Source organism: Stigmatopora nigra, chromosome 6 (genome assembly GCF_051989575.1).
Source record: "Stigmatopora nigra isolate UIUO_SnigA chromosome 6, RoL_Snig_1.1, whole genome shotgun sequence".
NCBI lineage: Eukaryota > Metazoa > Chordata > Actinopteri > Syngnathiformes > Syngnathidae > Stigmatopora > Stigmatopora nigra.
Window position 1 is genome coordinate 8,416,128 of NC_135513.1, and position 26,946 is coordinate 8,443,073.

At 37.1% G+C, this 26,946-nt stretch overlaps 1 protein-coding gene across 6 annotated transcripts; it reads left to right on the top strand.

The window, feature by feature from the left end:
• Positions 1–6,323: 6,323 nt before the first annotated feature.
• On the top strand, positions 6,324–25,488 carry LOC144197936 (high affinity choline transporter 1-like). 6 transcript variants are annotated; one of them, XM_077718676.1, is made up of 10 exons: positions 6,324–6,491; positions 8,196–8,335; positions 13,673–13,865; positions 13,954–14,067; positions 14,853–15,008; positions 21,012–21,160; positions 22,052–22,195; positions 22,591–22,744; positions 22,828–23,045; positions 24,092–25,488. In XM_077718676.1, the coding sequence occupies exons 3-10, from the start codon at positions 13,682–13,684 to the stop codon at positions 24,620–24,622; spliced, it is 1,650 nt and encodes a 549-aa protein (XP_077574802.1). In that variant the 5' UTR covers positions 6,324–6,491; positions 8,196–8,335; positions 13,673–13,681; the 3' UTR covers positions 24,623–25,488. The 6 variants fall into 6 exon arrangements, with proteins under 6 accessions (XP_077574802.1, XP_077574803.1, XP_077574805.1 ...); XM_077718677.1 differs by having other exon boundaries at positions 6,327–6,491; positions 8,193–8,335; XM_077718679.1 differs by having other exon boundaries at positions 6,332–6,491; positions 8,273–8,335.
• Positions 25,489–26,946: the final 1,458 nt, after the last annotated feature.

Below are 26,946 nucleotides of genomic sequence, written 5' to 3' on the forward strand. Positions count from 1 at the left end.
AGGCTGGTCCTCACTGTATTGAGTATGTTTGTTGTCCTGGGGCTTGTGTGGGTTTTCTCTGGGTACTCTGGTTTTCCCTCTCACATCCAAGGACAAGCATGGTTGGCTGGTTGAACACTCTAAATTGCCCTTAGTTATAAGAGTAAATGTGAATGGTTTTCCGTGATTGCCCACCGATTCCAGGTGTTCCCCCACCTGGTGCCCATAGTTAGCTGGGATAGGCTCCAGCACCCCCTTGCGAGGATAAGCGGTTTGGAAAACAAATTAATGAGTATAAATTGTAGCATGCATGTTTGGTTAGTTTAACTTTTAAACGCTCTATAGGTTAGAATGATTGTCTATGTGGTGGTGGTGGCGGCGTAGAGGTTAACTCGCGTGATACCCATGTGAGAGGCTGGGGTTCGATTCCCATATGGGAAAAGTTTTCCCTTAGTTGTTTCTATATAGTTGTAGTCAAGACCTACCATTAATGACAAAAAAAGTGTGGCCAAATTGTGGCGTAGAGGTTAAGTCACTTGACTCCTGCGTGGGAGACCTGGGTTCAAATCCTGGTTGGGACACATTTTCACTTAGTTGTTTCTCTGAACTTCTTCTTAAGACACTCAAATGATTACTCAGGAAAGTGTAGTCACTTGGTTGGCGCAAAGGTTAGTTCACTGGACTCCCGTCCGGAGGACCTTGGTTCGATTCCCGGTGGTGGCTCACATTTTCACTTAGTTGTTTCTGTGTACTTCTTGGAAAGACACTCAAATGATTACTAAGGTAAGTGTAGTTACTTGCTTGGCGCAGAGGTTAGAACACTGGACTCCTGTCTGGGAGACCTAGGTTCGATTCCCGCTGTCGACCTTTGGCTGATCACCACACCGTGTGGTTCGGTAACTAGAATAAGAAGAAGAAAAAAAAAAGAAAAACTTTTTTATTTTTATTAAACACTTAGTCATACTTTTCAGCAAAAGGTTATATTCCGAACTGCCTTCGGCAGTTCGGAAGACAGTTGAAGGACCTGTCTGTGCGAAAGGCGTTCTCGGGTCGGCCTTCGGCCGACCCTCGACCGCTTGCTTGGTCAGTGAACCGCCGACACCGGGAAGCGAACTCACGTTCTCTCCGTGCAAAGGCGAGTGTGCAACCCACTACACCAACTCGTGCCCCACTTATACATAGGTGTTGAAACGTTTTATCCAAGGAAATGGGGTTAAACACTTAGTCATTTTTTTGTTAAAATGCTTCATTCACCACTGAATACTTATACTTATACACTTAAACATTTTAACTTATTCTTTTAACTGAATATTTAGAAAATCTTTGCTGGCACTGGGAATTGAACCCAGGACCACACCGGTGGCAGACTGATGACTTAGCCACTGGGCTACCGACCTGTGGGAGAAAGAAGTGGTACTTATAATTTTATCCAGGGAAATGGGGTTAAACACTTAGTGATTTTTTTGTTAAAATGCTTCATTCACCACTGAATACTTATACTTATACACTTAAACACTTAGACATTTTAACTTATTATTTTAACTGAATATTTAGAAAATCTTTGCTGGCACTGGGAATTGAACCCAGGACCACAACGGTGGCAGACTGATGACTTAGCCACTGGGCTACCGACCTGTGGGAGAAAGAAATGGTACTTATACTTTTATCCAGGGAAATGGGGTTAAACACTTAGTAATTTTTTGACTAAATGTTTCATCCACCACTGAATACTTATAAACTTAAACACTTAGGCATTTTAACTTATTATTTTAACTGAATATTTGGAAAATCTTTGCCGGTACTGGGAATTGAACCCAGGACCACACCAGTGGCAGACTGATGACTTAGCCACTGGGCTACCGACCTGTGGGAGAAAGAGGTGGTACTTATACTTTTATCCAGGGAAATGAGGTTAAACACTTAGTCATTTTTTGACTAAATGTTTCATCCACCACTGAATACTTATAAACTTAAACTCTTAGGCATTTTAACTTATTATTTTAACTGAATATTTGGAAAATCTTTGCCGGTACTGGGAATTGAACCCAGGACCACACCGGTGGCAGACTGATGACTTAGCCACTGGGCTACCGACCTGTGGCAGAAAGAAGTGGTACTTATACATTTATCCAGGGAAATGGGGTCAAACACTTGACCTTTTTTGGACAAAATGCTCCATCCACCATTGAAGACTTTTTCAGTTAGACACTTAGACATTAATACTTGTACTTTTATCTGAACAATTGTGGGAAAATTTTTGCTGGCACTGGGAATTGAACCAGGGACCAAAGAATTGGCAAACTGAAGACTTATCCACTGGGCCACCAACCTGTAAGAGAAAGCAGTAGTACTTATAGTTTTATCCAAGGAAATGGGGTTAAACACTTAGTCATTTTTGGACAAAATGCTTCATCCACTATTGAAGACTAATTAAGTTAAACACTTGAACATTTTAACTTATTCTTTTAACTGAATATTTGGAAAATCTTTGCCGGCACTGGGAATTGAACCCAGGACCACACTGATGGCAGACTGATGACTTAGCCACTGGGCCACCAACCAATTAAGGAAAGTAGTAGTACTTATAGTTTTATCCAAAGAAATGGGGTTAAACACTTAGTGATTTTTTGGACAAAATGCTCCATCCACCATTGAAGACTTTTTCAGTTAGACACCTAGACATTAGTACTTATACTTTTATCTGAACAATTGTGGGAAAATTTTTGCTGGCACTGGGAATTGAACCAGGGACCAAAGAGTTGGCAAACTGATGACTTATCCACTGGGCCACCAACCTGTAAGAGAAAGCAGTAGTACTTATAGTTTTATCCAAGGAAAGGGGTTAAACACTTAGTCATTTTTGGACAAAATGCTTCATCCACCATTGAAGACTTATTAAGTTAAACACTTAGGCATTTTAACTTATTCTTTTAACTGAATATTTGGAAAATCTTTGCCGACACTGTGAATTGAACCCAGGACCACACCAGTGGCAGACTGATGACTTAACCACTGGGCCACCAACCTATAAGTGAAAGCAGTAGTATTTATAGTTTTATTCAAGGAAATGGGGTTAAACACTTAGTCATTTTTGGACAAAATGCTTCAGCCACCATTGAAGACTTTTTCAGTTAGACACTTAGACATTAATACTTATACTTTTATCTGAACAATTGTGGGAAAATCTTTGCTGGCACTGGGAATTGAACCAGGGACCAAAGAGTTGGCAAACTGATGACTTAACCACTGGGCCACCAACCTAGAAGAAAAACCAGTAGTACTTATAGTTTTAGCCAAGGAAATGGGGTTAAACACTTAGTCATTTTTGGACAAAATGCTTCATCCACCATTGAAGACTTATTAAGTTAAACACTTAGGCATTTTAACTTTAACTTTTAACTGAATATTTGGAAAATCTTTGCCCGGCACTGGGAATTGAACCCAGGACCACACTGGCGGCAGACTGATGACTTAGCCACTGGGTCACCAACCAATTAGAGAAAGCAGTAGTACTTAGTTTTATCCAAGGAAATGCGGTTAAACACTTAGTCATTTTTTGGACAAAATGCTCCATCCACCATTGAAGACTAAATTCAGTTAGACACTTAGACATTAATACTTATACTTTTATCTGAACAATTGTGGGAAAATATTTGCTGGCACTGGGAATTGAACCAGGGACCAAAGAGTTGGCAAACTGATGACTTAACCACTGGGCCACCAACCTACAAGAGAAATCTGTAGTACTTATAGTTTTGTCTCTTTTCACTCCCAGGTCATACTTAGTACTTTATACTTAACTTCAAATGGGGAAAAGTTAGGTAAGATTACAAAGCAGGATTTGAACCCTGGTCCAAAGAGGTGGGAGGCAAATGACTTATTCACTGGACCACAGGCTTCCAAAAATAATCAGTGGGATTTATTATTTTGTCTGTTACAACTATCAGTATGGTTAGGCTTTTTTCTTTATAATAATGGCATATATTGTTAGGCTTTTTTGGGTAAGAAATGACTTAGTATAGTAAGGCTTAAAAAATACACAGTAAAATTAGGCTTAAAAATGACATAGTATATTAAGACTTAAAAATGACATTGTATAGTAACGTTTTATCTTAAACAACTACATAGTATAATTAGACTTAAAAATGACATAGTATAGTAAGGCTTCAAAAAATACATAGTAAAATTAGGCTTAAAAATGACATAGTATAGTACCTCTGTAGTATACTACTGACATAGTACCTCTTTCATTCACCTGAATAATAGTGGGAACATATTTGCAGGCACTGGGATTTGAACCCAGGACCACAGAGGTGGCAGACTGATGACTTAACCACTGATCCACCACCCTCTGAGACTATGTGGTAGTATCTGCAGTTTTACCTCTTTCATTTACCTGAATAATAGTGGGAAAATACTTGCAAGCACTAGGACTTGAACCCAAGACCAAAGAAGTGGAAGACTGATGATTGATCCACTGGGCCACCACTCTACAGGATAATGCAGTAGTATTTGTTGTTTTGTCTCTTTCCACTCCCAGATCATACTTGGTACCTTATGGTACCTTCAAGTGGGAAAAGTTAGGTGGGCAGAGCAAAGCAGGGTTTGAACCCAGGTCCAAGGTTTTTAAATCAATTTTCTGTGTTTTTAGTTCAAAAATCCTTTTTGAAATCTAAAAATATATTAAAAAAGCTAAAATAAACATTGTTTTAGATATATAAAAAACGGAATATTCAGGGCTTTTAATCCAGTTCGTTTAATCCATTTATTAAAAAAAATCTAAATATTATATCAAAAATGGCCCGGGCTCACATGAAATCGAGTTGATTTCACGAACCAACCCGAGTCTGACACTTGGTCTACCCTTTGGTGTACAAATCATGAGGAGACACCTTTCCTGGGTGTACTCTGAAAATATATGAGTAGGGTGTATGAGGAAAATGCTTCTATTTACAAGCCCCAAAAATAAACACAACAGTTCATAACATTTATTCTCCACCTCCTTTATTCATTAAAAGTATTTGTTTGTTCTTGCTGAGGGGAAATGGAAAGTCAGTCTAAACATTCCAAAAGGTGGAACTGAAATCCAGGAATGAAACAATAAAATCCCTCTGACTTCATACACCAATACATCCAAAAATAATTTCCACCTTAACTTCAATTTGACCCCAATTGTCTCAGATATGTTCTAAACTGTATTGTTTTGTCTGTAAAGTCAGCTAATTAAGTACATTTGTATTCCTTTTTTTAATCTCCTTTCCTCATATTCACTGCTTTTTCACTTCTTTGACTTTTGACTATTTATTATACTAATCCCTAACAACTTTTCTTACTGAATGAATTGTAATTTGGGTCACTTTAACCAAACTAAAGTCTGTTTTACTCGACTTGCAGAAAGGCAGTTGCACACTCCCTGAGCAAACAAAATGTCACCCACATTGACACATTTGAAAAATGTTTATACTTTAAGACATCTAATACGCATTTGGGGGCATGTGAACACTTTAAATCATTTGGAATACACTCCAGGCTCCTAACAAAGCACAATCCTAAAATACAAATTTGGGATAATCCACACATAATACACGGAAACTATGTATATGTATATAAGTATTCATTTATTTCCCAACACAATTCTTAGCTCAGCACCAGTTTCTTTATTTTACCTCAGTTTGATGAAGAGCAATATGCACATATCCAAAGAGCCACATATTGCTCCCGAGCCACAAGTTCCCCACCCCTACTTTAGAGTATGTATGATATATTTAATCAAACGTGCATCATTCTAAATCGTTTGGATGCTCACCTTAGCGTCTGAAACAAAACCAAGAAACGTTGTATTATACATCATATTTTGATAGGATATTAAAGGATTGAGGAGTGAGCCAAAAGTTCCATAACTTCCTATTCCAATCGTACTCAAGTGTCACTGAAATAAAGAAAACGTCAAGGTATGTATTCTATCTAAAGTTTAGATAGAATACATACCTTGACGTTTTCTTTAAAGAAATGATCCCATTTAATTGATGACCAACCCACGACTCTTGCGTGGAATACACTGTTTAGATTCTAAACGACTCTTGCGTGGAATACACTGTTTAGTTTTCTAAACAGTGTATTCCACGCAAGAGTCGTGGATTGGTCATCAATTAAATGGGATCATTTCTTTACCATTCGTATTTGACAATCTGACGTCATGCGAACACGTGACGCAAATGCCTCTTAACAACAATTCCAATGTGACGCGTTCTGGTTGAGAAATGACGGTAAAAAAGAAAGAACATTTCCCCCATGTCAATTAAAGCTTTTTGACAAAACATAATCGTCATCAGTCGTATTTGAAAATTGGGGTAGCCAAATTAAACGGATATCTAGTGACATCCTACTTGGTAACGAAACTAGATCATCTATAGTTAATTGTCTGCTTTACTAGTACGTCAACGCGCCTTTCCGACAACAAATGGTGGCTGTAGTTGGCAACAATTTTACACATTAAGGAATATAATCAAAATGTGAGTACATCTGACTTTTTATGGCTAAAACAAGTAAATGCCTCAGTATTTTCTGGTTACCCATGGTAACCTACTGATGGTAGGAGGCGTTATACTTTCAGTGGGTGTTGTCTGAGCTTGAGTTAAGCTTGATTTATTTCATAAAGGAAAGGACATATCAATGAACATATTCATATTCATGTTAGAACATATACATATAAATATGTAAGATTGTAGCCAAGGGCTTATTTCCATTTTTAGTCCCTTTTGGAGGTTGTGATCCGACTACATTTTGTTCGTTCGTTAATTCATTGATTAATTCATTGATTAATTCATTGAATAATTCATCGATTCATTGATTCATTCATTGATTCATTCTTTGATTCATTGTTTCATTGATTAATTGATTAATTGATTAATTGATTAATTGATTCATTGATTCATTGTTTCATTGTTTCATTGATTCATTGATTCATTGATTCATTGATTCATTGATTCATTGATTCATTGATTCATTGATTCATTGATTCATTGATTCATTGATTCATTGATTCATTAATTGTTTCATTGATTCATTGATTTATTGATTCATTGATTCATTGATTCATTGATTCTTTGTTCATTTTGGCCGGGAGCTTCAGGCAGCTCAAGAGCCACGTGTTCGCCACCCCTGATAAAAAAAAAAAACTTTCAAAATATGTCTAGACACTTAATATTAAGTTAGGTTTTTATACCTAGTTGAATGAATTGAATTGAACTGAATGCTTTTACTGTCATTATACAAGTATAATGAGATTTAAAGTAGTAAAGTAGTAAATAAGTAGTCAACATAATAATGGAATAATAAAGGAAACAGTACATTGAGTGCTATAATGACTTAAAAGGGCAAAAGACAAACGATTTGTGCTTGTAATAGGAGATATTTGCTTGCAAGAGTACCATTCGTTCTCGAACACTTTCCTATGCTGCTGCTGGAAAGGGTCTACCCATGTGATTTACTCAACACTTCATGTACTAAACCATATGGGGAGGAACAAGGAGAGCTTTGTGGTAGTCTTGACCAAAGAGGCACCCACACTTACACAGTACGCACCAATCAAACTGAAAAGGGGGCAACCCAGTTGGCAGTCTGGAAGACATGTTTTCTCTTATATACAGTGGGGGTGACAAACTCTTAGCTATTCTTTGCTCACTGTGAAACAACAGATAGGTGAGAATTGCTTATAATATGATTTAGTGACAGATACTTTTAATTATTAGCACCTCCCAGCCCCCAATAAAATATATTTCAAACAAGTTTTGGTAGGTGGGCTGGCAGCAAGAGAGTATGAGGTTAATAAAATGATCATAATGTGCGCCAGTGTCATTCCATCAAGCAAATCCATCTCCAATCCCCATATGGATGCAGTTTACACGTGGGCGGGGCTTGACTATGTACGGTGGGCGGAGCTAATTGTCCGTAGACTGGCGTTTCTGGCCAGTCACCAATCAGCTGTTGGACCGTCCTGTCGCCCTCCCTTTCCCACTTTTGCCACTTGGTGACGCCCCCCGGACAGCTTTAATAAAAATAAAAAAATACAGCGTGCGGCTTCGAGAGAGTTCCAGCTTCCTTCGTTGATGTCGGCCTTAGTAGTGATCTTCAACGTCCAGTTGTGTTTTCTTTCCCTAATTTGCACTGACAACTTCGATTGAGTTGGTTTTAATATTTGTCTTTTTTTAAAGCAGTTTGTGACACCATTCCACTGCACTTTTTTCCTCTGATTTTGGAATCATCTGGTGTATTCTGTGACCTGTAAGAATAGCATCTCTCTTCCATCCATCCATCATCACAAAAGCCTGAGTGGTTCAGTCTAAAGACTTTTTGGGTATGTATCATTTTTTTCTTGTTTTATTTATTTATTGCGTTGCAATTGTTAACTTAGTGCATGGTCATGGCGACTCCACTTATGTTTGCGTTACATTTCTTCTCAAGTTGAGTCAGCGCACATACCGATGCTCCAAAATAGCTTTCACTGATAATTTTAAAACTACAATTACTCATAAAAAGTCTCACTAAGACTGAGGTTATTGTCCTGTGAATTGAATTTTGTATTTTCATATTAGTTGGGCTTTCACAAATGTGGGCAAGAGTCCAGATGTGTTGAAATCAAAGCATTTAATATTGTTTTACTGACTGTCTTGATTCAAAACGGACTTTTTCAAAGATTATTTAACTCAATAGCTGCCATTGACGACAATAGACGTCAAATCTATTTTGACTAGGAGTGAACTGCTGTCAGTCCCCAGTTGAGATATTATATATAATATATACAGTAATCCCTCGTTTATCACGTCTTCACTTATTGCTAATTCACCATTTTACATTTTTTCCGCTATTTTTTTTATGTTCATACAATGTGAAAATCTACGTTGAAACTCATAAGCGGAAGCCACTCTTCCTTCTAGGAGTCCGCACTGAAAGAAAAATAGTTGTAATAGGGGTGACCCTACATAGCGATTTTTCGATTAGCGCACCCATGTCTGGTCTACATTAACCATTATATAATATATTATATATATCGCCATCAATGGAAGCTTTGTTGAAGAAAAAATGATCCCAATCTAGACAAATACGTTTTTTTGGTTTAGACTTTCCCTTCAGTCTCATTGAAAAAGTTGAGGTGAAAGATGTGAGAAAGTTTTTTTGTATTATTATTTCTTCACTCCATATGGCCTTAGTTCTATTCCTGTAAAGAAAATGTTGTTCAGGCACACAGTCCTATTTCAATAAAGCTTTAACAAGGAGCAGATGCTTACAGTTAGACGTGAATGTGAACCTAATTCTTTGCATCAAGTTGGTCTCCCAAAGGCTGATGACAGTTTAGGACAGCCTATCCAAACCATTGCAGGCTTAGTGAGTGAGAAGTGGCGAGTTGGAAGCGGAAAAGTACTGAGAGGCAGGGAAATAGAGATGTGTGGCTAAGGAGAAAGGTATTCATAGATAGTAATAGATGAGCTTTGCCAAGTCACACTTCTGCACCTGTAGCCGAGGACATGGCTTATTTAGACAGAGTGTCCTCATGTCTAAAGTTACACCAGTTACATTGGCAATAAATACAGGCGATGCCAGCTGTCCATTAGCCAAATTCTGCCGAAGGTTACCCTCTGATGCAATATTTTAAAATGTCAGTAGGTGAAGTCAAATATTTAGTGTATGTACTGTCAATATTATATACTGCATGTCCAATTGCTACTTCTCTGGGGGGGAAAGACCCTCAATTTACAGACACTATACCGAGCTCAAAATTTACAGTGGACTCTTTCTATACTTGAATCCAGCTCACTCACCCTCTGTTTTTTGCACTTCAATAGTTCTGATGTCATATGCTACAACCCAAAGTGGCTTTATCAATGATTGTATCATGAAGAGCCATGTTGCTTTTTTTTGTGTAGACTTTTTTTTTTGAAATTTCTCTTGACAAAATAACTGGAGGTCCTGTCCTATATTGCTCAATCACATTTACAAAAAAATACATTCATTTTGATTATGGCTTTCTTGGGGTAATGTTAATCAGATTTGTAGTAACCAGTGCCAGAAGAATTTACTGGATGCAGCAGCCAATCGTATTGCAGTCCTGCGGTTACGGCCTTCAACACTAAGGAATTCATGATAGCACCTTACTTGTGCGGTTAGCCTGATGGTGTAACTTTAACCCTTTCGAACTGAATTATGTATTATTCATATTTATGCATGTGTGTGTGTATGTGTGTGTGTATATGTGGGTAGGTAGGAATATATGTATGTAGGTATATATGTGTATGTATATATATATGTATATATGTATGTATGTATATATGTATGTATATATGTATATATGTATGTATGTATGGATGTATATATGTATGTATATATGTATGTATATGTGTGTGAATTTATTAAAATACAATAATGTGACCTACATATGTTAACCCCTTGGCTGCCAATCTTATCGCTTCCAGCTCTTGTCTGTTGAAATAGATTGGACGTCAAATGCTGTCAATAGGTATTTTTTAACATAAATATCCCACTCAATAACCAATTGATTTATTTTAAATCCGTAAATAACGATGTTTTTCTATTTTTGTTGAAAATGTTCAGTTTCTAAAACATATTCTAAAAATTAAACTGAGAAAACCTTCCCTTTTCATTTTCCTATTATGGCGGTTAAAAAATGGGGAACTAAATATTTTTCTCCTTTTAATAAGTGTCTTATATCTTACAGTATCATGTGTTTCGCTTTCACTGTAAAGTCTGTTGACAAAATAAGTGCTGCATGCTCAAGCACTAAAATGTAAATGTCTGTATCTGAATTTGCAATTTCTAAACTTGATAATGCTAGCAGATAAAATCGTAATAATTAATTGAAACTTGATCTGCTTCAACACTTGACATTTTTATTGCATATAAGGTGGAAGTGAGTGACATTCCTAATCATGAGTTTTATTTGACACTACTTGAGCATCGTTGGTTTTTTTGTGCATAGTTGTTGAATGATGCCAGTAGTGTCGCAACAAAAGCAAAAGTTTATTCATTTTAACTCCTAAACTATAGAGCCAATCATAATTTTCATAATTTCCTGTCTTTTTACACTTCCATTAGCTATATTAAAATCTAAGATAAACATGCAGGGTTGACCCACAGTTTGGTACCGAAATTGAGCACAGAAACAGTAGTACACTATAGAGCCATTTACGGTATCTCACGTGTGTGTACTGACGCATTACACGTGAGAGCCAGCAGCTGCCTGGAAGCCATACGTTTATAAGTGGTAAACGTTTACTGTGTGACGGCAAAGGTGTAAAAACCATAAATGTAATGCTTAAAATTTGGTGTTTGCCTATAGCTCAGTCTTCTCACAGCTAGGGTTCCTGTGACTGCTGATAAGCATATTTAACAACGTAGCACACTAATAAAACCGCTTATTTTCATAATTATTCTAAATACATCTATATTAACAAACCACAGCCCAATTTATTGGAAGTATTCATTGCATGAAAATAGACCAAAAGAAATTTTACACAAGCTGAGGGTGATTATGTTGACAAGAGGCATGATTAATTAACAATATTCAAACTTTTTATTTCAGCGAGTTTCAGCGAGTTCTTTCCTCCTCGTGTGTTAGAAATTAACTTGGCATCTTCAGATGCTTTCATGATTCGCTGTAGAATGCAAATATAGGAGTTATCCAACTTAAATTAAATCCAGACTTGATTTTTTTCAGCACTTTAAAGATGCAAAAAGTGTGGCAAGATGACAAATAAAATGGGAATAAATCACTTGAAATTCTTTAGGCAGTACTTTTCTGTATTATATTTCAAGAAGACTGAAACATAAGTATATCCAGTCCCAGTGAGAAATGATGAACGATCCACAATGACTGGCCAAGTTGTGTCTTAAGAGTGAAGTGGAATGGGACAGCAAGGGAGGGAGGCATATAAGGGGAGTCCCTTTCCTGTCAACTTCAAAATAGGTTCAATCCCCCTGACGGTACCCAGGCCTCACAATGTGAAATAACTTGAATACATACAAGGCGGTTTTAGCCTAACCATCTGCAATCATCTATATGTACTTGTTTTAATTTTGAGAACCACAAAAACTTCTAGCAGGGATACTCCACATTGCTCTTAGATCTACTTCTCAAGGAGTGAACGTTAAGCAATCTCCTTTTATTTTTCCTGGGCTACCGACAAAGCTCAGCAGTTATGTATGCTGACGACCCAACGTAGAGTGGGCATGTAGTTATCGTTATTAGAAACACAAGCGCCCGTTCTCAGCTCATGTTCATTATAAAATTTTACTACATTTAATAAGTGGACAGTAAAGCCCAAACAAACCTGGAAAGCTCAAATTAATGGTTTGACTTGCCGTCATATAGCGCTATACATCCTGTAAGACTATTTAGGCCAAACTTGCATTTAAGCAGGTTGGGCTCAAATTTAACTATGAATTGTGTTGCCAATTGTATTGCCAGTAAGGATGATTACTCTGAATTGTTCGTATGTATAAGAGTAAATAGTTGTTTGGCTATTATGTGACTGTAAACCACTTCAGGGTGTAGACTGTCTACAGTCTGTTGTTTGCTGGAATAGGCTCCAGCACCAGATCCTTGTGAGGATAAGCGGTTCAGAAGATGAATAAATTAATTAGCTGTAGGTCACCTTATAAAAACCTTCATGCAAATTAACACATACTACACATAAGTGAATAAGCTTTAGTAAAAAGTATTGTTCCATTCAAATACACTGAATTTATGTAGAAGTCGGATAAGTTTCATTATTTTGGAGTAACAATAGTGAAATGGAAAACAACTGGCTAACTAAGGAACTTTTAACAAGTTTTTTTTCAGATAAATATAGCCTAAGACAATCAACAGACTTTTGGTTGTCATAAGGGAAAAAAACGTATTTTACTCGCATATAAGCCAAACCCGAATATAAGCTGCACCCTTAAAATTGCCTTAAAATGCGGCTTCTATTCAAGTAAATATGATAAGTTGCGCTTGAGTAGTAGTTGAAGGCTCTGGCCAAACTGGGGAAAAAAGTAAAAGAAAATACGTTAATCATTTTCTGTTTACGTACAGTTCTGAATTTTGCATTGTGTGCTACGAATAATAGCAGAACATATACACTTGGATTTCACGAGCCATATTAGTGAGTTTTATGGCATTTGTTGACTTTGGCAACCATCCATGCACCTCATACATTCCTTCAATGTATTCACTCACATAAATACATGCCTATACAGACACACAGGCAGTGCATACTCTTCTTGGCTTGCATTTTTCAGTTCTTCCCGTTGACAAACATTTCCTCTATTTCCCCACTCTCAAAACCACCTCAAGTGAACATCCATACATTCTTTGGCAGTGTAACTTGAGTCGTGGCTAAACCTTGTTTGTTTCCTTAGTTCATGTCCAGTCTTGTTTTTCCCCCCATGCAAATTATGGTCGTATTTCATTTGGGAAATGTATATAGTTTCCAGGACTTTCAGTCACTTGAAAATGTTGACCTTGTTTAGGATTCTACGATAGTAGTCATAAAAAACACAATGTGCATACAGGAGTCACAATATTTCTTTAGCCATGTTGAAACAAGGGTTACGCAGTTGTGCAGATAAAATGGATTGTTTTTTTCAGTGACATTGTCTTTATCTTTTTTTTTCATGGCCCTTTCTTGTCCAACAGATATCAACCATGGCTTTGAATGTGCCGGGTCTGGTGGTGATGGCAGGCTTCTACATTTTGATCCTGGGAACAGGCATTTGGGCTTCTATGCGTTCCAAGAAGGAAGAGAAGAAGTGGAAAGGAGATGGGCTGGAGATCACACTACTGGCTGGTCGTAAAATCACCTTACTTGTTGGAATCTTCACTCTTACAGGTAAAAAAAAAAAAAAAGTTGGAGCTTAATAATCATTGAGGAAAACAAACCAACTGACTCTTCATAAAAAAAAAAACTGTTCCTACAGCAACATGGGTAGGAGGAGGATTTATCCTGGGTATAGCTGAAGCCACCTACAACCCAACATTAGGAGCAGTGTGGGCTCTGATGCCCGTGCCTTATGTTGTTACATTCTTTTTAGGTGAGTACGACAAAAACACTGTTAAGAATACCTAAACTCTTGTTTTCTCATCTTATGATAGATTTGGTTGTGCATAAGTATGAAGGGTCTGAAATGCACACTGGCAAGCAACAGGAAATACCAGTAAAGTTAGATCCTATTGGAAGCATGTCCTGCTGTTCATTATGTAACTGCTATGCTCCCCTATGTAAATGTAACTTGATCTGAAGTTTGGGGGTTTTAAGGGGGGGTGGACTTCTAATGTCAAGTTGGCTTCTTTAGAATAGATCAGAATTATACATTTTACAACATATTGCAATAGGATAAAACCAGTTGAGTGTAAATTTCAACAAACAACCACAATGTTCTAACAACAGTCTTAACGACTGAATTGAATCATAGTGTTGTTGGCCACTGACAGCTTCTGTAGGCCAAGTCTATCTTACTGGGCAACCCTATAAAAGTGTTGCTTTGGTTAAAAATAGCAAGTGAAATTAGTTGTGGTTGGTAATATGAGTAGACAGGTGCGATGTGGTGACTTGAACTAAAGAGACCTCTAATCACTGAGAAATACACATTTGCAAAAGGGCATAATGACTGGCATCATGTGAAATATATGAGAAAGCAACTAATATAAGCCTTGCTCTGTTCTTGGCGGATGTTGGCTATGCATATTAATGTGTTCAGCTTAGTGTTGATTTTCTTCATGTCCACATTCTCCTGGATGCCCCACCTTGCTGTTTAATGCTTTTCAGTCTTCTAATATCTAAAAGTTTTATTTAGACAAACATTCCTCTATTTTCCAGGGGGCTTTTTCTTTGCAAAACCAATGAGAAAGAACAAGTACGTGACAATGATGGACCCTTTCCAGAAGAAGTATGGGAACTTCGTAAGCAATGCTCTAATTCTTCCTGCACTGGTTGCTGATGTGCTATGGGTGGCACGCACACTTGTCAGCCTGGGTGAGTTCCTTCATGTGCCAGAACTGTGTTGATTATTTGTGCATGCTTTATGCAGACATAAACAAATCTAAGGAATACATATAAAACTAAAACATAAATGATTTGATAATATAAACGCAAAAATGATATAATAGTCAATTGGATATCCATAGAAACACTAATCTAATCCAGGTATCTATGTACCTTTAGTTAGTCCATATCATTGACAAAGTGGTCCTCAAATGTGAATTGTTGTAATTCTGCTGTTATACCTCTGCTCTTGTTGATATTGCATATGCATGCAGAATTTATCTATAAATGTTCTTGTTATCTAATTTATAAGTAGCCTAGTTCTCTCAGTAGTTAGGCCTACCCAACATAAATCCAGGACAGCAATTCATATTATAAGGTCAACTCATGTTGTTGTTTAATGAGAATCAAGACACTTAAATGTTTAAATATACATGAATAAAACATGTTGAGCACAATACTCGGCAAAAGTTTAGAATCATAGAAAACCAGGATTTTATGAGACGAGGTGTTTTCCAGTTAACAACCAATACTATCCAAAATCAATAGCGAGAACAGTGTTACTATGTATTACTAATCCCAAATCTTGACAAAAATAATTTTCACTAGATATGTGAGATGATATGATATGAAATGCACTGGATATGATTTTCTAGGGTTCTTCAGTACTGGCAGTCGGTTGCCATTTTTTCTCTTGCATTGTAAGTATTGAGCAGATTAAAGGCCAAAAACTCTATTGCCAAAAGTATTTACTTTCATGCCACTTGACTTGCTTATGAATGTGACATCCCATTTCTAATCTTGAGTTTTTTGGCAGGCGTTAGACATAGATTAGCAGTCTGTATAGGAACTTTTGACGCATTTGTGCGGACAAACATGATTTCGATTACTAGGTTTGGATTGCAAATGTGTTCTCTTGCGTGGTTCTAAAGACTAGAATAGTTCATCTCCACCCTGCGGCTCTGGGACGAGATAGTAAACTAATCTTGATTCCCTTTAGTAAGCAGAACCATTCAGGCGCACTATTCTTATTTCTTTAACAAAACACCTATCCATGTGATGAATTCACTATCTACTATGTACAGCTTAGCTCTTTACACTAATGGCACCTTAAAGACGGCTGAGATATGGGCAGTGGCTCTGGCAATGCTGCACAGTGTGCTTTACAGCGCCATTAGATTGAATGGCCAAAAAGACACCTTTCGATTGGTTCTCCGACTGTATATATAGCTGGTCAATTCTTGACTTATTCGAGTGTTCTCCTAAAAACAATGTATGAAAAGAGCCTGACATGTTTTGCTTACTGAAGAATCTGAATTCCTTTGTCAAATCTCATAAGCAACACACACACGCCCATTACATGACCCTCGCAGGATTACTTTTTGTCAGAAAAAATTCTGTCTAGTGGAAAAAACAGCACTGATTGCCTCAGCATTATTGAATATCTTGCTATTGCAATTTTTATGGAACAATTTTCTGAGGAAAAAAACATTTAATCATGAATGCAAATGTATTTTTTTTAGCTATTTTGATGGTAGGTTAATACAGATAAAAAGGCTTTTTCGACAGTTTGGGTTGTCGACTCCTGCTTTAAACTATAGATTACAAAAGGGATGTTACTCCAAGGCAGGTAACCAAATACTGTTGGCAATAAAGTATGCTAGATTAGATTCTCTAAATTGATCATAAATATTCCAAGTGTTCTTTTACTTTCATCAATGTATTATCGGTGATCCCAAACTTTTGAGGGGCAGCTATAAGTAGAGATGCTCCGATCCACCGGCCACTTATAATTATTTTATTTGCAATTAAAAATGCATCTATCACATAATAATGCTCACAAGATGCAAGCATTAAAATCTCTGTTCAGGGAATACTACTACACAGAAAGGCAATGACTAAACCCTGTAAGTCTTGTTTAAGGTATTTTGGCTATCTTACCAGAACTCTGAAATAATACTGGGACAGCTTGGGTTCGAGCCAAAGTAAATGTACTTTATTTATTTCTATTGTGTAGCATTGTAATTTTAGTTGTTTTTTTTAAATCTTAATATTATTGGAAAGAAAAAATGACCAATATTCCTGCATACTGAGCAACAAATCTATATTATTGATATTATTTAACTAGGTTTTATGTAATCAATGCAATTTTAATGTAGTGTTAGTGTAGTGTGTTAATGTAGTGTAGTGTTTTTAAATTAACCTTTTTTACCATTTGCCCTCACCCTAAATGTTCTGTTCTTTAAAAATAAAAAAGCAGATCTTTACTCATACGCATCAGAATTTTCAGTATAAACCAAATCGGAGCATCCTCGGCTTTAAGCTAATCCTTGAGTGCCTCTTACATAGTATTTGTTATGCATTGTTTGCAATTTAATCATTTTGTAATGTTATTTCTTCATGCTGTATGTTGCCGTCTTCTGTCTGGGTGTTATGGTGGCTGTAATTGCAATTCCGTACAGTGTGAATGTGCTCATGTGAGAGCGAGCATGTGTGTGTCTTTATATGTTTTTGCGTGTGTGTTTTTAATGATGTCTTCTTTTCCAGTGGTATTTGAAAAAGGGGGTTAGACATCGAGCAGCCTGTTGATTGTGAAAGGTGATGAATTATTCAAACCAGGTTGTTCCTATTATGAGAGACTTGTTCTAATCTTTGACTGATTGGTTCAATGATACATGCCTTTACATACCGTCACGTGTGTGTAATCTTTATACATGTGAAATTGGTGCTTGAGCCATTTATGGTATAAAAGCAAGGGTAAATAGGAATTTTCTGATACATTCTTATCAATACTATTTAAATCTTTTTATCCACTGGGTGTAGCCCTCACTCCTTTATGTTTGCAAAACTTAAATAGATCACCGGTTAGTTATTAGGCAGATGCAAATTTAGTGTTATAATCCAGATAAGATCAGCTTTTGGCTCAAGGTGCCATAAAAAACTTTTACACTAATCAACATACACTTTTTTGTGTACTGTTTCAGTGTGAAAAATATTCAAACTTTTATAGGTATTAAAACTTTTACAGCTATGTGCTTTTACATCATCAACAGTACAGGTACAGTCAAAATTTTAGGGGGAAGGAAACTGGTACCAATCTCATACCATGGGATTTGTCTTTTCAGGACTATACATTTAGAAATATTAAGTTTTTCCTTCTAATATAATATGTGTGTGTATGTATATATGTATGTGTCTGTATAAATTTATGTGTATGTATGTATGTATGCATGTGTGTGTATGTATATGTGTATGTTATGTATGTATATATATATATATATATATATATATATATATATATATATATATATATATATATATATATATATATATATATATATATATATATATATATATATATATATATATATATATATATATATATATATATATATATATATATATATATATATATATATATATATATATATATATATATATATATAGTGTGTGCATGTCTGTGTATATATGTATGTGTGTATGTAAATGTATGTGTTTATGTATGTATGTGTATGAATGTATAATGTGTATGTGAGTGATTAAAAATTAGATGTAGCAATTTGATTAACCTTCTACCTCAAATATTCAACTTTCATATATCAGCAATACTAACTATCTCTGTAGACACTTGGATCAGATGGATCTGAACCATAATGTCCACTGTGGGTGGTCTCAGGCTACCCGCAGAAACCTACTTGACTTATAAAATTCATTTGTAATGTATGACGTCCTGAAAATAAATTTATTGCCCGCTTTACATATTGGTCGATATAGTAATCATCGTGACAGGCGTTTGTATGCCTTTCTAGGCCTTGTCGGCTGTGTTACTTGGTAGGGAGAGGATCTAAAAACATCTATTTAAGCAGGCCTTTCTATGGCCTACCCTAGTGCAGCCAATGAGGCCCCCGGTTTTCTATCCTAAATTTAGCGCTCCCGTGAAGGGCACAACTTAAAGCACAAGAGATAAAGGATATGCCGTTAAAACTGCAAAGCATACCAAGCAGAAATGCTTAAACGTCCAGGCAATGTTCTTTCATGGCCAACCATAGCTTAGATATTTTAATTCACTGGGTGAATTGCGTGATAATAGTTGACCAATTTTTTTCCCTAAGCTTTCCTTCCTGTATACAAATTGAAGACGTAACTATGACTGTTGGTAATAAAATAGTGTCATGCAATTTAAAGTTAAACCCCACTGCCCTGCAAAGAAGGCAGCTTTTTCCTTGTGAGATGTTTCCTAAAATCTGCGTACATTTAGAACATTTTGGTTTCATTTTCACAGTATAGTATATAATAATTTGCACAAAGGAACTTAGATCGAAGCAGAAAATGTTTTGAAATATGAAGTGACAGTCTGGTGACTTGTCACCCAGCATTTCATTGTTATGTCACGCACCACATGTGAATATGGGTGGAGTGCAGTGTCTTTACATTTTTGCACTGAGCTCACCTAGCACATTGTGGCCTTTTAGTGCCAAGTGTGAATAGTGTCAGTATGTAAAGGTCAATAGGCAAGGGATCCATAGGTGTGTAAATACTAATAAACTAATATTACTAATGCAACATTACATGGGGTGGTTGAGTAGGGACAAGAACGTTTCAGAACGTAGGAGTCAAAACAGTTTAACATAAAAATGGGAGAAAGTGCTTCGCAAAAGTTGGGGTCAGTTAGGGGTGGGCATGGTGGGTCAGTTAGGGGTGGGCATGGTAGGTCAGTGGGTGGTAAGTGCCAATAGATGGTGCAGATCTGACACTTCTCTGTTTAAGGGCATTGTTGAGGTGTGGCTGCAGGCTGCGGCTGGGTGAATCCTGGCAATGTGGGAGAAGAGACAGTAAAGGTAGTGACGTTTTGCTTGCATTGTTTGAGTAACAAGATGTCTATCTCACTCATTTATATGTACATACTCATGATTAATCGTTTCATTACCTGTACAACTCCTCTTTTTTACATGTTTTGCATTTGTACAGATGATCGTATGAAGGGTTTTTTGGTGTCACAATCAATAGGCTGCTTTTGTTCTTCTGGTTTTGTTTTTAATATTACAGCTTCATTTCCACTTACGTCCGTCCGTCCGGAGGAAGTGCTCAAAAACTCGCCTACTATATTGTTGTTTTTCTTGGGTAGGACACTCACTAAAATTGCACCTCCATTTTTCGTTGAGGGATACGAATGAAATTTGGTAGGTATATTGTAGGCATGTGTACATATTTCTCCATCAGAGATTTGTTTTATTAATTACATTTATTTAAAATTGCCAATCCATTATTTGTCCACTAATCTAAATCAAATACAAAAAGAAATAGAAATGTACATGAATCAATCCCTGGAGCTGGATTTAATTTTCTCACGGGGAATTAGAATATTATAAATTGATTCTTCATTACTTGTGGACAGATCAGAATGAGACCTGGTAGATATATTCTAAGGATATGCGCCACAATCTTCAAGCATTTTTTTAAATGCGGAATTAAAATTGCTACTCCATTAATTATTAAGTAATCTGAAATTTTGGTAGGTACCTCTTGCGGAAGTATACAAACCGATCCCTCTAAGCACTTTGATTTTCATTTAATGTGGTCTTATTGTTGCCTGTAGGTTCTGGGTTAGCACTAAAAAGAAATCTTAGTTCATTTTGAACTTGTTTTTAAGATGTTTAATACAAAACTGTCTCTACCCAAATGTATATGTATTGACTTAGATAACTATTAAAGCATTGCTATGTTATGTTATTTTGAAATGTGATATTTATCCACCTCCAACATAATTAAATAATAAGGCCAAATACATCAATTTCATGGCTCATTTAAAATGTATGCATGTAAATGCTTGTCTGTGGGGAAAAAAAGCTTTAATAGCAAAAGAGAGCTTGAGAACATAATGATAGCTTGAACCATCACAGAAATATGATGCATGTATCTCCAGTAATAAATGAATGTGCAAATGTTGCCCCAACCGTGCTATCGGTGGCTCATTACCATGTTGTGTTGTTCCAGCTGGAACAATGAGTGTGATCCTGGACCTTTCTTACGCCTATTCCATTATCATCTCGGCCGTGGTTGCAATTATCTACACACTCTTGGGAGGGCTTTACTCTGTGGCTTACACAGATGTGATCCAGCTCATCCTCATCTTTATCAGTCTGGTATGTAGAATCTTGACCCTGGAAAACTTTACTCCCTGTTGGTTACTGAGCATTAAGTGTTGCATTGTATGTTGCCATTTTGTCAAAAATATTTTCATTCCCTCATTTTCAATTCGGAGCTGAATATTAAGTTAATAACGAGATGGCCTACATGTGAATTAGAGATCGACCAATAGGATTTTTCTTAGGACCGACACCGTTAATTAGTAGTTAGAGAAGGCTGATAACCAATATATTTGTGTATAAGTGTAAAAAAAAAAACTACCATTACACTAAACAATTCAATGATCTATTCCAACCATTTATTAAATATTATATTGCGGATTCTTAAAACTAATGCTGATGTAGGTTATTGAATGGATAAGATGATTTCATTCAATAATTGACCCAAACAGTTCATATTTTTTGGAACGATACTATCCGGGGCACTCTAAATATCTCGGCATTAATATCATGCTATGTATGCATTTGTACTCTTGGAGTCTCTGGTTGTGTGTACATGTCATTAATTTAGAGTGATCACAAAAATGGGCGATATGGCAGACTATATAGCAGTGAATATGTAGGCATACCCATTCTAATGCTCGGTATATATATTGGTTATTTGGTTATTTTTGGGGTATCGGATTGTCAAGATTGGATGGGTTCCAGTATAGTAGCGTTTGTTTTCAATACTGTCAACCTTTTTCACTGCAGTAAATCAAACCAATGGGCAAAAATATCTGCCAAAAGGGACAATTTGTCTTCTAGTGTAGTAGTAAACTAGTGAATGTCATAAGACATCAGAAACAGCTGATCATGATATGTCGGACAGCTAATTTCCACTCAAACTTGTAATGTTCTCCTCTGGGTGCATATTACATCATCTTAATGTTGTGTTTGTTGACACAGTGGGTGTGTGTCCCTTTCCTGTGTACCAACCCTCACTCTATGGACATTTCGCTGACTGCCTACACCAGTGCCTACCAGGCCCCCTGGATCGGCAAGGTGAATCTTGATGAAGCCGGCAAGTGGTTTGACGACTTCATGCTGCTGGTGAGTTATGCAGACCCTTAAACGTCCTCATATGGGCCGGCCCAGTTTATTTTTAGCCATGAATAGCTACTAACTTAATGGCTGCCATTGATGGTGATAGAGGTCCCATCCAATTTGACTGGGAGGGGACTATTGTATCAAGCATTTAATTCTGTATGTACAGTACGATTGAGCTACAGAACACACCCGCGGGCCGGATCAGACCCCCAAGTGGGCCGCCTCTGGCTTGTGGGTTGTATGTTTAACACCACAGCCTTCAGAATTACACAGTGAAGAGTAAAAATACCTGAAGAGAGGCTGGGTTTTATGACTTCTATTTCAAAAGTAGCTTCAAGTTAACTTCCTTGAAAGTGGAAAACGACAAGCATAATTTGTTATGTTTACTTTTGTCATAGGCTCTCGGTGGTTTGGCCTACCAAGCGTTCTACCAGAGGATCCTGTCGGCTTCATCTTACACCCAGGCTCAGATAACATGCTTTGCCTCTGCAGCCTTCTGCCTAGTGTTGGGTATTCCCTCTGTGTTGGTGGGAGCTGTTGCTGCATCCACTGGTAAAACTTCATTGGACGAATATTGATGTCAATACAGTAGAAACTGGCATTTGTAGATATTTATTGAATTTTCAATTCTGTAGATTGGAACTCAACAAAGTATGGACTGCCAACCCCATATGATAAAGGCGAAGCAGGTTCTATCCTCCCTATTTCCCTGCAATACCTCACGCCCACCTATGTGTCAATCATCGGTATTGGAGCTGTGGCTGCCGCTGTCATGTCCTCTATGGACTCAGCCCTGTTATCGTCCGCATCGTTGTTCTCTTCCAACATCTACAAGAACATAATCAGGAAGGAGGTGAGATGGCCAGCAATGCTTAAGTTAGATAACCTTAGAATGTTCAAATTTCAAGTTAACCTCAGACTGACAATGCTTAGAATCAATCATATTTCCCTAACTTATCATTCATGTCAATAGTAATGAAGGATATTTGAAGAGATGAAAGATTTTTTCCAGGCCAAATTGAGTTCTCTCAATTTTCACACAATACAGAGCCAAAAACACTTTAAAAAGCCTCAAATTTACTTTCATTTCACCTGGAGTAGTATACCAGGCATGTTTTCCACCTACAGTTAATTATTTGAGGGTTGGGAAGTCATAGTTGATTAAGCGGCACTATGCATACCACACCTACTACACAGTACACAATGTACAGTCACTAACAATCCATGCATGAGATTTTATAGGACAATTTTCAGTCCTTCATACACACCAAAATATCAATAGCCTAGTTTCACACTACAGGGCGTGATGCCCAATTAGATTTTTTTGAACATATCCCTTAATGTCTTGCAGTGTTTACGGGAGTTTTTTTTTTTTGGGGGGGGGGGGGAGTGTCAGCCGTCAAGTTTTGAGAATTTTATGCTACCGGAGCAATTTTTTTTTCTTGCCTGATGTGGCTTCAAGTGCAATATCAAGAGTCAAAAGGATTTCTCATGGGACTTCACTCCCCGTGACCCATTTGCGTCTATTTGTAATCATCGAACAATGGTGATGCATTTCTATTGGCGGTGTCAAGTTTAGATCGAATTATTGTTGCAGAGACATCAGTTTCGTACCCGATTTATTATGAGACCCAGGTTGAATAGGAACAATTTTGATTCGACTACATACCATATCAAAAGACGTGTTACAAATGATTTGAACAAAGCCTCCGAGTCATCATTCTTGCCCAGCTCTTAGTTAATATTATCGTCGTTTGGTCATATTTGACATGGCCCTTTTCTTAGGTCCTTAAGAGTTTCCTATTTCGGTCCATCTGTTCTGATTGTGCCACGACAGTAGATGGTCCTGCAATCAAAATCACATTTTGAACACGCGTGTGTGTGTCTCTCTTGTCTCAGGCATCAGACCGTGAGATGCAGTGGGTGATTCGTATCTCAGTGGTGGCTGTCGGTATCGCTGGCACTGGTCTCACCTTCTTGGATAACAGTGTGCTGGTCTTCTGGATTGTGGGTGTGGACATGTCCTACACCATCATGTTCCCTCAGCTGGTCTGCGTGCTTTTCTTCCAGAGTTCAAATGCCTATGGCGCCACTGCGGGCTTCTTATTAGGAATTTGCCTGAGGCTCATGAGCGGCGAGCCCCTCGTCGGCCTCGCACCCGTCATCCACTTCCCCGGTCTACGGCGGAATGCCGAGGGAACCATGACCCAGTTCTTCCCCTTCCGCACTGTGATTGTGATCTGCTCGCTGATCGCCATCCCGCTCATCTCTTGGCTCACGGCCACGCTTTTCAACAGTGGGGTTCTGCCCGACAAGTTGGATGTGTACAAGGTCAAAAAAGTGGAAAACCGTCTTACGGAAGAGAGGACCGCTGAAGATAGCGAAGATCGTGCGGTATCTAAGCAGTTACTGGAGACAACCAGCTGCTGAGGGGCCTCAAAGGCAAAAAAAACGTGACCCTTCACAGGAAGTAGACATGCTTGTCTGCTCGTCGTGAGGTTAGGGTCGGCCTTTGACAGCAGGAGCTTAACATTGTCAATAGTATCTGGACAGAAGCTGTGAATTTCTATCACATACTGTACAGGGCAACATTGGCAATATTTCCCCCGAACCCCTTAGCACCTGTCCTTTCCCTTTTTGTTTAATCAGCTTCCTTCTACAATCAGAAATTCATCTTAGTTTGTTTATGATAGCTAACTAATCATTAACCAGTATAGCCTTTAATGTGATTGATTAAAAACATCCAATAATTACTGAGCCTTGTTTTCAGCTAATCAAGCATTTTTGCATTGGACAGGAGCACAGCCTTTTAAAATGATTTCCATTTGGAAAAGAGTTTATCAATTGTTGATGTGTAACAAATTTTGGATTTGTACATATTTGTAGAAATATATTTTATGACATTAGTAAGTATACTTCCTTGTCAGATTCAAATGTAGTCCCTAGACTATAGTTCGCATGCAACACTTTTTGACCATCTCCACAACAAAGGAAAGGAATACCAACTTTGTTCAACCGACGAATAACAAACATGTTTAAAATTCCATTACAACCATCGTGTCGCAATTTTCTACAGGTCCTTTTTTTTTTTTTTTTTTTGCGGTATATCATTTTTCACTTCTGAAACCACCTTAAAAGGCAATCACTGAAATAATTGGATTTGACAAAGTTAGGTTGTGTTGACATTTCCATATAGTTGCTGTGTTTTGTGAACAACCATATTGTTTCACGTTGCATTGTAGCTGTCAGTATTTAAAGAAAAAGGTACCCAAAAAAAATAAAGATTTTGGATTGTTCTTTTGCTCATCTATAACCAGTTATGTAAACATATTCATAATGTGAATGCATTCTTCTCAAACAGAAAGCCAAGGTTGTTAGAAACTGTTGAGTTTGGGTAGTTCAGTGATGCAGAACTGTAAAAACAGTTGAGTATTCCTTAACCAGTGAGTACTTGTTCAGGAGCCTTGAAGCCATTTCTTGTAAAAAAAAAAAGGTACTGGTTGTACCATTTACTTCAAATAACACTGGAAACGTTTGATACCGTAGAACTGGGAGGGGGAACAGAATCTGTATGTCGTAGCACAACGCATGATTCTGAATGCCGTTGAAAACAAATGATTAGATGGTCAAAATCTGTTTTCCAAAGACTTCTTTTAGAATCAAAACAACTTATTTGCATGTATCTTAATAGATTTGAGTTCTAAATGTATTATATTGTTGTACAGCTAAATCCCAATTTGTACATTGATTCTTATTTTTATATCGAGGTGGATAGCCATGGATAGCCATGCGTTGTTAGTTTAGAGAAAACAAATGTTTTTGTATCGCAAGTGAATAATGTCAAAGTAAAAATTCTCCCTTTTTAGTTTTGCTTTTAAAATGAATGTAGAAACATGTTATCACTTTGTTTTGTCGTTACAAATTTGGCCTTTTTATGATTGGCCGGCACTTTTTCAGCAGTGTTACTACGTGTTACATGTTTTTGTTATCGCAAGGAACACTGCTGCCCAGAGCGAGCACTACATGCAACTTTAGAAATTGGCCTTACCCTTTGACAAATAGATCATTTTGTGTGGCGTTTTTGCATTTCTTTCATTAATAATTTTTGGGGCAATATTTAATTTCCGATGTTAAGGGTTTTCAAAAATTAAGCGTTTTTGACTGGTTTTAGCTTTCGTTTAAAATAACCCTATTTTATTTCTCTTTGTCGCTATGTGGGTTTATACTTTTTATGCATGTCAATTCTCATAACTGAATGTATTTTATTAAGGCTGTTCTCTCTCTCTTGCCACTTGGCAAGGTCCTACTTTGTAATCAATGTAAATCCCCATGGGGTGAGCTTCTGTCAGAATAAATGCTGATCTAAATTAACTTTTCATCTCCTTTCGTTTTGAATATTCTAAATTTTTATTGCATTCCATTTCCTGCCTTGAGGCAAAAATACTGGCGGCATACAACAAAAACATGGTCTAAAATGTAGTAGTTTGCTCTAAAGGTGAAACTAGGGAATGCACATATCCAGCCATTCAAGTCAGGCAACTGAAAATACCATAACAAGTATCACCTCAAAGGCAAATTCTCACAATACATATTTTATAATAAAAGTACAAAGTTAAAAAAAGTTGTAGTAAAAGGTGGGTTTAGTTTTTAAAATTCCGAAATCATATTATACTGCGATCACTTGAAAGTATCTAAATATAACATTGGCTGCATATGTGCTGACTTCCCAGACACTGCTGGGTTTTTGACCAAAA

Coding starts and splice junctions, on each gene's coding strand:
- LOC144197936 (XM_077718676.1), top strand. CDS start 13,682: ATGGCTTTGAATGTGCCGGGTCTGGTGGTGATGGCAGGCTTCTACATT. Junction 21,161..22,051: donor TCCTCATCTTTATCAGTCTG/GTATGTAGAATC, acceptor TTGTTGACACAG/TGGGTGTGTGTCCCTTTCCT. Junction 22,196..22,590: donor TTGACGACTTCATGCTGCTG/GTGAGTTATGCA, acceptor CTTTTGTCATAG/GCTCTCGGTGGTTTGGCCTA.